The sequence below is a fragment of the Muscardinus avellanarius genome (genome assembly GCF_963383645.1).
Source record: "Muscardinus avellanarius genome assembly, chromosome: 12".
In the NCBI taxonomy this organism is placed as follows: Eukaryota; Metazoa; Chordata; class Mammalia; order Rodentia; family Gliridae; genus Muscardinus; species Muscardinus avellanarius.
Window position 1 is genome coordinate 55,853,578 of NC_137798.1, and position 14,225 is coordinate 55,867,802.

The 14,225-nt window shown below is 37.9% G+C and overlaps 1 protein-coding gene across 1 annotated transcript in view; it reads right to left on the reverse strand.

The window, feature by feature from the left end:
* The window catches only part of MAP4K5 (mitogen-activated protein kinase kinase kinase kinase 5), a gene marked incomplete at both ends in the record, with an annotated part of 107,851 nt that overhangs the window by 1,607 nt on the left and 92,019 nt on the right, over positions 1-14,225 (reverse strand). Inside the window, 4 exons of the mRNA XM_080708081.1 lie at positions 1,752-1,807; positions 4,636-4,706; positions 8,708-8,800; positions 13,166-13,230. Of these exons, the coding sequence (XP_080564207.1) occupies positions 1,752-1,807; positions 4,636-4,706; positions 8,708-8,800; positions 13,166-13,230 (285 nt within the window). The remainder of the gene's footprint in view (positions 1-1,751; positions 1,808-4,635; positions 4,707-8,707; positions 8,801-13,165; positions 13,231-14,225) is intronic.

Consider the following 14,225-nt stretch of genomic DNA (forward strand, 5'->3'; position numbering starts at 1 on the left):
ACTAAAGCGCTCTCTGAAGTAGGACCACTGGGTGAGCCCGGAGCCATCTGTCAGCATGTTCTGCAGAACAAGAGCCTCCACGCTCTTTCTACTGGCATTGGCCAGATGGTCCTCAAGTTCACTTTTTTCCCTCTATTTCTTGCTAGACTACCTACTGGGTTGTCATGCTTTGTGGGCTCACTTTCTCTGCTAAGATGGTCATCATTTTTCAAAAATTATTTTTCTCTTTATAAAACTACCTTCCATAGAGTCATAACTCCATTTTACTGCCTCTTCTGAAGCATCTAACATTTAAGCAATGATAGTGTGAACCTGAAGACCAGAGGTCTTCCCTTAATGTCTCAGAATAAATGCATACTACTATAAGCAATTCCACTGTATCAGTAACTTTTGGTAGAAAATTAGGAAGGAATGGATATTTTAATAATTATAGAGGTAGGCAGTATAGACTTTAGAGAATAAAAGCTACCATTTTTTACATAAAATGGCACAGTTTTGGGACTTGTCTTTCGTTTACAAAGAGATTACTTAATCCCTTCTAATTTAGATTGGTATCAAAAGGCCTAGCGTGGTCGTGCACGCTTGTAATCCCAGCGCTTGAGAGGGTGAGACAGGAGAATCACACAGGTTAGAAGCCAGCCTCACTCAGGCGTGGTGGCACACGCTTGTAATCCCCGCGCTTGGGAGGCGGAGACGGGAGGATCGTGCAGGTTCGAAGCCAGCCGCGCTGGCTTAAGGGACCCTGTTTCCAAATAAAAATATAAAATAGGTCTGGGAGTGTAGCCTGGAGGTAGAAGGGCTTCAAGGAACCCCAGTACCACCACCACCACCTAAAAAAAAAGAAGCCAGCCTCAGGTATGTAGTGAGGCTCTCAGCAACTTAGCAAGATCCTGTTTCCAAATAAAATAAAAAAAAATAGGCCTGGGAGTGTATCCTGGAGGTAGAAAGCCCCCGGGTTCCATCCCTAGTAACACACACACACACACACACACACACACACACACACACACACACACACGATTGGTATCAGAAATTGAGCTGACCATTTTCTTTTTCTCTTCTTTTTTAGCCAGTGGTAAAAAGGACAGTTTATTTATAATAAAGGTGACAAGGTATAGAAAGAAGGAAAAGGGAAGAATAGTCCTAACATAAAAGCACATAGGAATCATCTCAAATTAAAAACAAAGCCCCCAAAAAAGGGCAGTGGAGGAAGCTGTGTCTGATACATATATATATATAATGCTGATCTAAATTGATTATTTTATTCAAACCTTATAAAATAGTGATCAAATCAGCATTTAAGCCAGTGTTATTAGATTTTGTTACAAAAACTTAAAGCTAAAAGCTTCACATTTAAAATCCTACATTAAAAAATAACATTTAAGCTTTGAACTGAACATTCTGATATAAAAGCAAGTATCAGGAGATACATATTGTAATAGTTACTAGGAGGCAATATATAAGTTAGTCATGATGAAAGTAAAGGAGTCTGAAATACCTGTCATGGTGAGTGCATTAAATATGATACAAGGACATAAATACTACATGTTCTGTGCTGGTTAAGTATAACTCTCTGGAATAATGATCTTTACACTGAAAAAGGACTGCTAAGTTGATTGACTAAAATATTTTCATTCTCTCAATAAAGATATGGAGAAATTTTGTTAAGATGATGAACCCTCTGTCAGTTTAACTGAGTATACCATCTTTGCACTCTTTGGCTACACTGATCAATACAACCAAACTATTACCTGTCTGATCCTAGTAAGCGGAAAACTCTTGTTTCATCAGAAATCTCCTGGGTAACCTAGGAAAGAAAATATCTATCAGTAATATCCTGTCTTCCATATTGCTTAAATAATCATTTAAAAATCATTTAGATAGAGGAGTTATTAAACAGAATGAATTATATTTTAAACACTCAATTCTTCAAATTGAACAAATTTTACCAAGTTTCTTTTTTGTTGATTAGAAATGAATCAACACTGATGGAGCGTCTGATATGGGTCAGTCATTTTCCTTACGAGAACTCTGTACATTGTGCACTATATTATCAGAATCTCGGGCTCAGAAGGTTAAGTAACTTCCACAAGACCATGTAACTGGCAGGCCCAAGATATGCTCTTTCTTATTTCTGAGACGAAGCTATCTGTAGTGGCCCCTGTGGCCCACCTGATTTCAGCATAGCTTGGAGGATACTCCCAAGCACCAGTGTTTCATGTCAGTGTGTTCCTCTCCCCTGTTTTCTCTGATGCTGCTGCAGAAGGTGCTCAACTATGCCTCAGGACTATCCCAAGTGTGGGGAGTTCTGGGGCAGTCCTTAGCCAGATGGGAGAGCAGCTGTGGTAAACATGCTCTTACCTCACCACTTCCAAGAGTAAATTATGAGGTGCATTCTACTTCATCCCTTATGGTCCCTCCTGGATTAAGCCCTGGTTGTCCATAGCAAGCAGCAGCTTCCTACTGTGCTTTTGATTGGGTTTTTGCTGCTCTCCATTTTACAGTCCTCATTCTAACCACTGTTCTCTGTCATTTATTTCCAGAAATATTACCTGCACTTAAGACTAGATTCAGGTCTGCATTTGGAGAAACACAAGCTAAGACAGTGTGAATGTAAAATGGTTACAAAAATAGTCTGTTAAGAAGGAATGAGCTGGGCATGGTGGCGCACGCTTTTTATCTCCGTGCTTGGGAGGCTGAGACAGGAGGATCACACAGGCTCGAAGCCAGCCTCAGCTACCGAGTGAGGCTCTCAGCAACTTAGTGAGGCCCTGTTTCCAAATAAAGTATAAAATAACTCTGGGAGTATAGCAGGAGGTAGAAAGCCTCTGGGTTCCACCCCCAGTAAACAAGTTAGACAAAGCTGATTCATGGTAGGAAGTTCAGAGGTGTCAACTAGAGTGGCTGAGTGTTGCTTAATGAAAGATGTTTAAGACTTCAGCTAGGACCAGGGGAAAGGATGAGAACATAGCAGCAACAAGAGGTAACAAGATGTGTTAAAAGTAGGTAGTTTGGGGTTGAGGTAGAGTGCTCAGTGTAGAGCACTTGCTTAGCATGTGCGAGGCCATGGGTTCAATCTCCAGCACCATACGGACACATAGCAAGCGAGTTAGAAAATAGAATTTTGTATTTGATACGGTAAGAAATGGGTTACCTTCTGTAGATTACCTCCTCCTTCCATTCCATGTGGTATTGGAGACTGAATCCAGGGGTGTTCTACTTCTGAGCTACATTCTAGCCCTGTTTTATTTTTCTGTTGATTTGAAATAGGGTCTCACTAAGATGCTGAGGGCCTTGCTAAGTTACTGAGGCTGTCCTTGAACCTGTAATCACCCTTCAGCCTCCCATGTCCTGGGATTACAGCAAGCACCTCTGCACTGGGCCATCTTCTGTAGCTCTCAAACCTTTGTTTTTTTGTTTATTTTTTTGGTGGTACTGGGGGTGGAACCCAGAGGCTTTCTACCTCCGGGCTATACTTCCAGACCTATTTTATATTTTATTTGGAAACAGGGTCTCACTAAGTTGCTGAGAGCCTCACTCAGTAGCTGAGGCTGGCTTCAAACCTGTGGGATCCTCCCGTCTCAGCCTCCCAAGCACTGGGATTACAAGCGTGCGCCACCACACCCTGCTTGTAGCTCTCTAACCTTTGGAATGACATGGTGAGGCAAACAACCTTCTGGTGATATGTGAGATTACAATGTTCACCAGGTACAGGACCCTGATGACATTTTAGTGATGTGGTCAATAACTAGATAAATGGACATACTCAAAGACAGCTGATTTATGCCATTTTCTCCTGAAATCATTCTAACTCTGCATACATATAAGAAGTAGACATATGTATTCATATTTATATCTGAACAAGAATGTACATAAAACGAAAGATAAATTCAAACAGAAGAAAATTCTGCAGAAGTAAGTCAACAAATTTGTAAGGCCTTGGTACAGAAAATCACGTGAAGGGAAAATGTCTCTGTTGGAGCAGGATTCATCCCTCAAGGTAAGAGCCCACATTTCCATCGCCTGCATGAAATGAGTCCTGACTATGTCAGCTAGAAGAAACTTTTGGAGACCCTTCAAAACCAGGCTCTACTTAACTAGTCATATGACTCTGGGAAAGTCACATAACTACTATGTATTTGTGAAAACTGGAATATAAATAATATCTACGCATTGGGTCATCCTGAGCTAAAAATGAGCTAAAATCTATAAAGTGTATGGAATATAATAGGTTTTATTATTATTTCTAGTACTGTCTTCAATGTAGTTGGTACTTCATACTTAATGAATGAGTTAATTTTCTTAGTTTCCTTAGTCCTGTGATCTAACATGTATTAATTTCTAATTATATTTATTTATATTTTTTGTGGTAATGGGGATTGAATCCAGAGGCATTCTACCTTTGAGCTACATACACCCCAGCTTGATTTTATTTCTTATTTAGGAACAGGGTATTTCAACACAAAACTGAATGATTTTGGAGACAAAACACTGTTTTATTTTTGTTCTACCAGTTCATAGCATTAAAGACTCTAAACATGGTAATGTAGGTTCTGACATGAAATGCATAAAGTCAATGTTTCAACATTAAAATCGTTAGTGGGAGTCAATGGAGGTTAATTTGAGTACTCTTACCTCATCAGACTTGAAGCTTTTACCTTGCATCCCATGCTTCCAGAAAGCCAACACACTGTCTTGAAGGCAGACTTAAAAATGAGATGAAGGAAAAATGAAATTAAAATAAAGCATAAGCATTTTACTAAATTTTCCTGTTTTTAATAAATGATAATATAAGTCTATTCATGTGCTTAGGGCAAAATTCTACTGTCTAGACCATTATTTCTCAACATTTTTGTGGCTAAGACATGTCTAAGCTTAAGTAATTTACTAAGGCAGGGTTATGTAAGTTTTCAAAGATAATGTAACAAGCATTTATTTAAATTTGACTTAATATATTATAAGCTGAAAATCATTTGGCATATTAATTTTTCTTTCATATGCTGTATGTATCTTTTTTCTTAAGTGAAATAACAAAAACATAGATAACTTGGTTTTGAGTTAAAAATGGTTATTTAAATAGCTATTAAGCAATAATCTTTATATCTGCATTTTCTTGTCACAAATTAATTTTTAAAAATAAACCTCTAGAATTCAAAATTTAATCACAATTTAATCTTTATTTATTTTTATGATATTAGAGATTGATCTCAGGGGCATTCTACCCCTGAGCTACATCGCAGCCCTCTTTTATTTTGGTTCTTTATTTTGGTACTGAAGATTGAACTTCTGGCATTCTGCCTCTCACTAGGTTGCTGAAAGTCGCTCTAAGTTGGTGAAGTTGGTCTTGAACCTGTGATTCTTCTGTCTCAGCCCCTCAAATACTGGGATTATAGATATGTACTACCATGCTAGGCTTATTTTGAAACAGGGCCTCACCAAGTTTCTGAGGGACTTGTTAAATTGCTGAGGTTGTCTCAAACCTGTGATCCTCCTACTTCAGCCTCCAAAGAACTGGGATTACAGACATGCACCGTGATATTTATGATCTAAGTGAATTTTTATGTAAAATCCTTAGTAGTTAATCAGCTATTATAATGTAAGTATCAGATACTTGAATCAGAAAACCTAAGCATAAATAATGATGGGAGAAAGTGAAAATTACTTATATTTCATATTAGAATACTAAGTATAAAGTTAGTGTAAGAATGTGCAGGGAGTATAATTCAGCTCAAGTAGGTAGTATCTGTGTGTGTGCACGTGTGTGCGTGCATGTGTGTGCACATGTGTGCGTGCATGTGCACATGTATGATGCTGGGGATTGAACTCAGAGGCATCCTATCTCCGAGCTACACCCCCAGCCCTATTTTTCGTTTGGAAACAGGATCTTGCAGAATTTCTGAGGCTGGTTTTGAACCTGTGATCCTCCTGTCTCAGCCTCCCAATTACTGAGATTATAAGCATGCACCATCAAGCCTGGCCTGAGGCCCTGTTTCAAAGATAAAAAATAAAATAGGACTGGAAGTGTAGTTCAGAGGTAGAATGCCCTAGGGTTGGACTCCCCAGTACCAACACCATCACAAAAATAAATAAATAAATAAATAAATAAATAAATAAATAAATAAATAAATAAATATCAAAGCAATAACAACAACAAAATCCCCAAAATCCTAGTTATTTTTATTTTTGGTGGTACTGAGGATGGAACCCAGGGGCCCTCTACCTCCAGGCTACACTCCCAGACCTATTTTATATTTTATTTGGAAACAGGGTCTCTTAAGTCAGATGAGGCTGGCTTCGAACCTGCGCGATCCTCCTGTCTCAGCCTCCCAAGCGTGGGGATTACAACTGTGCGCCACCACGCCCGGCTCTAGTTATTGGTTTTAAGAGGTGATTTTTTGGGGTGGTATTGGGAATTGAGCCCAGGAGCATTTTGCCTCATCTATATCACCAGCCATTTTTTCTTTTTTCTTTTTCAAATTTTGAAACAGGGTCTCACTAGGTTGCTGAGAGTCTCAATATTTGCTGAGGCTGTCTTTGAACCTATAATTCTCCTGTCTCATCCTCCCAAGTAATGGGATTACAGGTGTGTGCCACCACGGCCCAGTTTAAGAGGTGATTTTATTTATTTATTCATTTATTTATTTATATTTTATATTTGTGGGTTTGGGGATGGAACCCAAGGTCATTAGACTTCCGAGCTACAGCCCCTGCCCTATTTTTTATTCTTTATTTTGAAACAGGGTCTCACTGAGTTGCAGAGGGCCTCACTAAGTAGCTGAGGCTGTCCGCAAACCGCGATCCTCTGGTCTCAGCCTCCCGAATGCTGGGATTACAAATGTGAGCCACCACACCTAGTTAAGAGGTGATTTTAAAGCACTCTCTTACCCAAGAAGATATCTGTAATTATTGAGTATATAAATAATACTCAAATTTTATCCAAGATTTACTGGCAAGAAGTGGCAGCTCAGAGGGAACAAATTTTTATATAATGAATAAACTTCCTTATATAATTTGGCAAATATGAAAGAGCTGGGATATCAGTATGTTTCAGTTATATTGAAAAGAATGAGGGGAGGGGACGCCAAGTGCTGTGTGCATGTTTGTCATTGTCAGCATGATTTAATTATGATGTGAGACTACAATATACCAATAAAAGCACATTATAAAAACAACAACAACAAAAAAAGCTGGGCGTGGTGGCGCCACTTGTAATCCCAGGACTTGGGAGGCTGAGACAGGAGGATCTCAGGTTCTCAATCAGCCTCAGCTACTTAGTGAGGCCTTCTATAACTTAACTGGACCCTGTTTCAAAATAAAGAATAAAAAATAGGGCTAGGGGTGTAGCTCAGAGGTAGAATGCCCCAGGATTCAATCTTAAAAAAACAACAATAGTAAGTGCCTATCTGTCTGACTCTCAAAAATATTAAGCTTTAGAAACTGGCAAATAATATTCAGTACATAAAAACAAAATAAACTATTTCCCCAAATTCATTTTAAGTTTTGTTTCTATAAGTTCAATTTCTCAATATAAAAAATAAAATTTCTGCCAGATGGTAACAGAAACACAAACATATTTGATTTTTGATTGAACCTCATATGCTCATGAACCACAGAACTACACCCTCAGTTCCTTATCTTTTGTGATAGAACAAAACTCCAGGGTAATATAAAAAACTCAGATTAAAAAATAAAAACCTTTGTAAATATTGAACACATGTTTATAAAGCATATATACATAATTGCAAAATACATATATTTTGTATAGCCCAAGTAAAAAAAATGCCAACTTTGTTTTATCTTTTTTTTTTTTTTTTTTTTTGCAATACTAGGATGGAACCCAGGGGCTTTCTACCCCTGGGCTATACTCTCAGACCTGTTTTATATTTTATTTGGAAACAGGGTCTTACTAAGTAGCTGAGGCTGGCTTCAAACCTGTGTGATTCTCCTATCTCAGCCTCCCAAGAGCTGGGATTACAAGTGTGCGCCACCATGCCTGGTGCCAATTTTGTTTTAACTTCTTTAATTTGTAGCAGAAACATATCAACAATTATTCAAGATGTTTGTGGCCTTAATATTTTTCTCACAAGTTACAAGTTCTATCACTCATGGGGAAAATACTGACATATAATCAAGGAGAATGCAAATGATGATATATTGCCAACGATCTTTATTATAAGACTGGTGACTACTACAGAATAAAAACATTCATGGACAAGGAAGCAAGTTAAAATGGCATATTAATTTCTAAATACTTTGAAAGCTTGCTATTTATATATAACAGAATTATAAGCAACTATCAATACACTCCAACCAAAATCTTATATGGCAAATAATTATAGCACATCTAACACTGTGTGTGTGCGTTTGTGTAATGTGGCACACAAATGCTCCCATGATTTGCAAAGAATTGGGGCATAAATAATTCACTTGGTGTAGCAATAAGAATAATGAGAAGAAATGTTAAAAAATGCTTGAAATTTTAAATATTCAGGAAATAACAATATTGTCTAGACCGGCACTGTCCAATATGTAGCACTAGTCAAGTTTCAGGTACATGTATCTAATGACTATAGCACTTAAAAATATAGAAAACATTTGTATCATCACAGAAGCTTCTACAAGACAGTGTGCTGGACCAAACAACACAAAGTATAGACTGGAAGAAAATCCCAATATTTCAAACTTAGTAATAAAAAAGTGCACTTACCTACAGATTCAATGCGAAAATCAAAGCTTAGCTCAGAGGCCAGTTTCTTACTTGATTTTAGTTTTCCTTGTAGATTTACAATTTTCACAAATTCTTAAAAAAAGATAAAGAAGTCAAAACCAGAAGTGCAATTTGCTAAAATAAATATAACTTGATTAATGCATTTTATATGGGTATCAAATAATATTCTTTTTTTAAAAGGTTTTTTTAATTTTTTTTTTTTTTTTTTTTTTTTTTTTTTTTGGTGGTACTGGGGGTGGAACCCAGTAACTTTCTACCTCCGGGTTATTCTCCCAGACCTATTTTATACTTTTTATTTGGAAACAGGGTCTCACTAAGTTGCTGAGAGCCTCACTCAGTAGCTGAGGCTGGCTTCAAACCTGTGCGATCCTCCTGTCTCGGCCTCCCAAGCGCGGGGATTACAAGCATGCGCCACCACGCCCGGCTCAAATAATATTCTTAATGAAGTCAAAATTCATCTTAACTCAAGCATGCCCTGTAAATACTCATTTGTGTTTTAAAAGATATAAGAGTACATTCTTTGGTACATGTCAATTCTGCGGCTATTATTTTATATCTATATCCTGACCATTGTCACTTTTTTTTTTTTTTGGGCTACAATCCCAGATCTATTTTTATGCTTTTTTTATTTGGAAATGGTCTCTTAAGCCAGCGCACGTGGATGGCTTCGAACCTGTGCGATCCTCCTGTCTCTGCCTCCCAAGAACAGGGGATTACAAGCGTGCGCCACCACGCCTGGCCCACTGTCACTTTTTAAAAGTGTATTTTGTCAGGCATGGTGGCCCATGCTTGTAGTACTTGAAGTTTGAGGGAGGACTGCAGGTTTGAGGACAACCTCAAGAAATAGTGAGACTCTCATCAACCTTGTGAGACTGTTTAAAATAAAAATAAAAAATAGGGCTGAGGTAGGTGTACCTGAGAGGTAGAATTACTGAAGCTGTCCTGGAACCTGCAATCCTCCTGTTTTAGCCTCCCAAGCACTGAGATGACCTTGTGCCACCATACCCAGCTAAGAAGTAGTATCCCTAAAAGTGGGAAACTCTGGGACAAGGAACTTGTACAAACAATTCTCCCCCCCCCTTTTTTATAGTTTCATTGTCTTATCTCTGACTTAGAAGATAACCTTTACTCTGCATTGCTTTCTCATCTGTCTACTGCCATGATTTGAAATTACAGGCTATCTCCATTGCTGTCCATAAAAACCAATTTATAAACTGTATAGCTGACAACAAAATTTTGAAGTCTTACTCTACCCCTTTATTTATTTTTATTTTTTAGCGGTTATGAGGATTGAAGCTCTAAGCTACACCCCCAGCCTTATTTTATTTATTTATTTATTTATTTATTTATTTATTTATTTATTTATTTATTTATTTGGTGGCACTGGGTATTGGACCCAGAGGCATTCTACCTTTGAGCTACACCCCCAGTCCATCTTATTTTATTTTTTTGTGGTACTGGGGATGGAACCCAGTGGCATTCTACCTCCAAGCTATACCCCCAGCCCTATTTTTTTATTCTTTATTTTGGAAACAGGGTCTCACTGAGTTGCAAAGGGCCTCATTAAGTATTAGCTGAGGCTGTTCATGAACTGCAATCCTCCTGACTCAGCCTCCTAAATACTGGATTACAAGTGTGTGCCACCAAGCCTGGCTCCCAGTTATTTGTTTTATTTTATTGAAACAGAGTCTCAAAGCTGGGCGTGGTGGCGCACGCTTGTAATCCTAGCATTCAGAAGGCTGAGACTAGAGGATCGTGGTTCGCGGACAGCCTCAGTAACTTAGTGAGGCCCTCCGCAGCTTAGTGAGACCGTTTCAAAATAAAGAATAAGAAATTAGGGCAGGGGGTATAGTTCGATTGTCGAAGTCTCCTGGGTTTCACCCCCAGATCGCAAAACAAAACAAAACAAAAAGCAAAAACAAAAAACAAAAAATCCAGGGTCTCGCTAGGTTGATTACAGTATCACTACCTGCTGAGGCTGTCCTTGAACCTATAATCCTCCTGTCTCAGTCTCCCATGTACTGAGATTACAAATGTGTGCCATCACGCTGGCTGCTTTTTACTTTGAAACAGAATCTCATGAAGTTGCAGAGTGCCTTATTAAATTGCTGAGAGATGGCTATGAATCTCCAATTGATCCTCTTGTCAAGCCTCCCAAGTCATCCCAAGTATGAATGTCATCATACCTAAATTTTACTCTACTTCTTTAAAGAACAGAAATCAAGAAAATTACTTTTTCTGGGTGTGGTGGCGCACACTTGTAATCCCAGGGCTTGGGAGGCTGAGACAGGAGGATCGCACAGGTTCGAAGCCAGCCTTAGCTACTGAGTGAAGCTCTCAGCAACTTAGTGAGACCCTGTTCCTAAATAAAAGTATAAAATAGGTCTGGGAATATAGCCCAGAGGTAGAAAAGCCCCTGGGTTCCACTCTCAGTACAAAAAAAAAAATTATATATATATATTACTTTCTAGTTACTTTGATTAACTGGGAATTGTAGGGCCTTATTAATCTATGTTTTTTAAAAACTGTGTTAAACAGCCGGGTGTGGTGGCGCACACTCATAATCCCTGCTCTTGGGAGGCGGAGATAGGAGGATTGCACAGGTCTGAAGCCAGCCATGCTGGCTTAAGAGACCCTGTTTCCAAATAAAAATATAAAAAAATAGATGTCTGGGAGTGTATCCTGCAGGTGGAAGGGTTTCCAGGAACCCCAGTACCACCAAAAAAAAAAAAAAACAAAAAACAAAAAAACAAACAAACAAACAAAAAAAAGAAAACCTGGGTTAAACATACATCACCCAAATGAAAATTAAGCACAATTTATCTTCCTTTGATGACTCAACAAAGGTATTTAGGGATTTAACACTAAAGGTTCTGCAATATTAAATTCTGGTTATCTCATTATTTGGCTAATAACCAAACTTTCTACTTGTTTGGACAAAAAAAAATTGATTGATTTACTTAAGAGTAACTGAATAACAACCCAAATTTTATCTGTATTCAGAGAATCAACAATCCTAACAAAGGGATGATAGTGAATGAAACACTGGGTTTTACTTTATTCATCTATAGTATCGGATGATATTTATAATTTTATAAAGTCCATTAGAGAACTCTTTTTGTGTGTGTGTGTGGTACTGGGGATGGAACCTAGGGGCATCCTACCTCTGAGCTATACTTCCAGCCCTATTTTTTATTCTTTATTTGAAAACAGGGTCTCACTGAGTTGCAAAGGACCTCACTAAATATTAGCTGAGGCTGTCCATGAATCTCAATCATCCTGTCTCAGCCTCCCAAATGCTGGGATTACAAGCGTGCACCATCACGCCTGGCTTTAGAGAACTCTTCAGCGCACAGAGAAAGGAAAACAGGGAAAATTAGTAGTAAAGCAATCTTTTACAATAACTTAGAACTCCTCTGGGTAGGTCTAGCCACTGAAAATAAGTTGGAATGGACCAATTATAGCAAATATTGCCAATTTTCAAATGTAATCCCAAATCTGGGTAGATTCTACCTTTAGACCGATTTTATTTATTTGGGAATGGTCTCACTAGTTTGTTGAGAGCCCCACTAATTACTGAGGCTGTCCTCCAAACTGTAATCTTCCAGTCTCATCCTCCTAAGCACTAGGTTTATAAGCATGTGCCACCATGCTAAGCAAATAAGGTGGGTTTTAAGAACCCACTGCTAACTTTTTTCTGCCTCTTTAAGCTGTCCACAGTACAACATACTTCTATCAATAACATCTCTCCCTGCATCAAAGAATCACAGCAGGTAGAGGTGTCAAATCCAGAAATACATTAGAACTGGAGTCTTGATTCCAAACATTCATGCTACATGACTTTATAGTACTGTTACCTTCTAATTCTCATTAATTATAATGAGGTATGAGATAAAATACTTTATATAGAATTTTATTCCAAGTTATGGCAAACAGTTCTAATATACTGTCTCCAAGTAGGCCAAATATAAAGAATAACATGACAGAGGATAGCTAGCACTGATAAAATTCATGTTCGTGTGCAAACATGAATTAATTCTTCTATTTGTAGCCAATTTAGTTTTTTTTTTTTTGTGGTACTGGGGTTTAAACCAAGAGCATTATACTTCTAGGCCCTATTTTTATTTTTTATTTTGAAACAGGGTCTTGCTAGGTTGATGATAGTCTCACTACTTGTTGAAATTGTCCTTGAATCTGTGATCCACCTGTCTCAGCCTCCCAAGTAATGGGATTACAAGTGTGGGCCACCACACCCAACTTATTTTTTTCTTCAATAATACCCTAACCCTTAAAGTACTTATTTTTTTCTTCAATAATACCCTAACCCTTAAAGTAGAAAAGTAAAAATCTTGAGTTATAGTTTCATAAAATAAACTCCAACAAAAGAACAGTTTTATTAAGTAGAATATGCAAAATGAACTTTAAAATAGTACTTACTGTCTAAACACACTAATACGGTATCCCTCTCCAGCTGTGTGACATGAATGGAATCTAACTGTTGGCTGCCTTCAAAAAGGAAAAGGTTACAATTGTTGAAAATGCTTTTACAACCCAGAGCTTAGAAAATGGACACAAAGTCTATAAATTCTGCTATGATTCAGCCTTTGAAATGCAATACATACATTATATTTTATCACATGTTTAATATATATATATATATATATATATATATATATATATATATATATATATATCAGTTTAGGAGAACAAATGTAAATCCTAACATGGATAACTAAGCTGAGAAAAACTAAGTATTAATTTTAATTAGTACCTCTGGTAGTTATAGAGAGTTAACAAAATGAAATGAAGCAAAGGGTAATATGGGGAGGAAATAAGATGCATGCCATACATTGCTAGATTTTGCTCTGCATTTTACACAGCCGATGGGAGATGGAGACAGGTCAGTTAGGTGAATCACAGCATCTTTTTTTTTTTTTTTTTTGGTGGTACTGGGGTTCCTGAAAGCCCTTCTACCTCCGGGCTACACTCCCAGACCTATTTTATATTTTTGAAACAGGGTCTCTTATGCCAGCGTGGCTGGCTTTGAATCTGCGCGATCTTCCTGGCTCCACCTCCCAAGCGCGGGGATTACAAGCGTGCGCCACCACGCCCGGGATCACAGCATCTTTGAGATAAAATTAAGCTAGTGATTCTAAAGAGCACAAGGATTGATGAAACTGTGATTAGGGAAACATTTTCCTGGTGTTCGTGTGTGTCAATAGGCACATGGGAATTCCTTTAGAAAGAGGACACTGAGTAGTGCAATGAATATTGTCAACATCTTCACAACAGTCAACTATTCATTTTGCTGACATTCAAGGGCTGTGTGCCTTTTAACATCTGCTAATAGATGTGGTGACATTTTTGCAAGATGATTTTTGTAAAACTATTTTAAGCACTTAGATTGTTTAATTGGTTCAAAGGAAAAAATTTAGATTAGTTGTTCTTAATTATACTTCTCCAGGAAGCCTAAGGTTCATCTCATTTGAAAACTGCA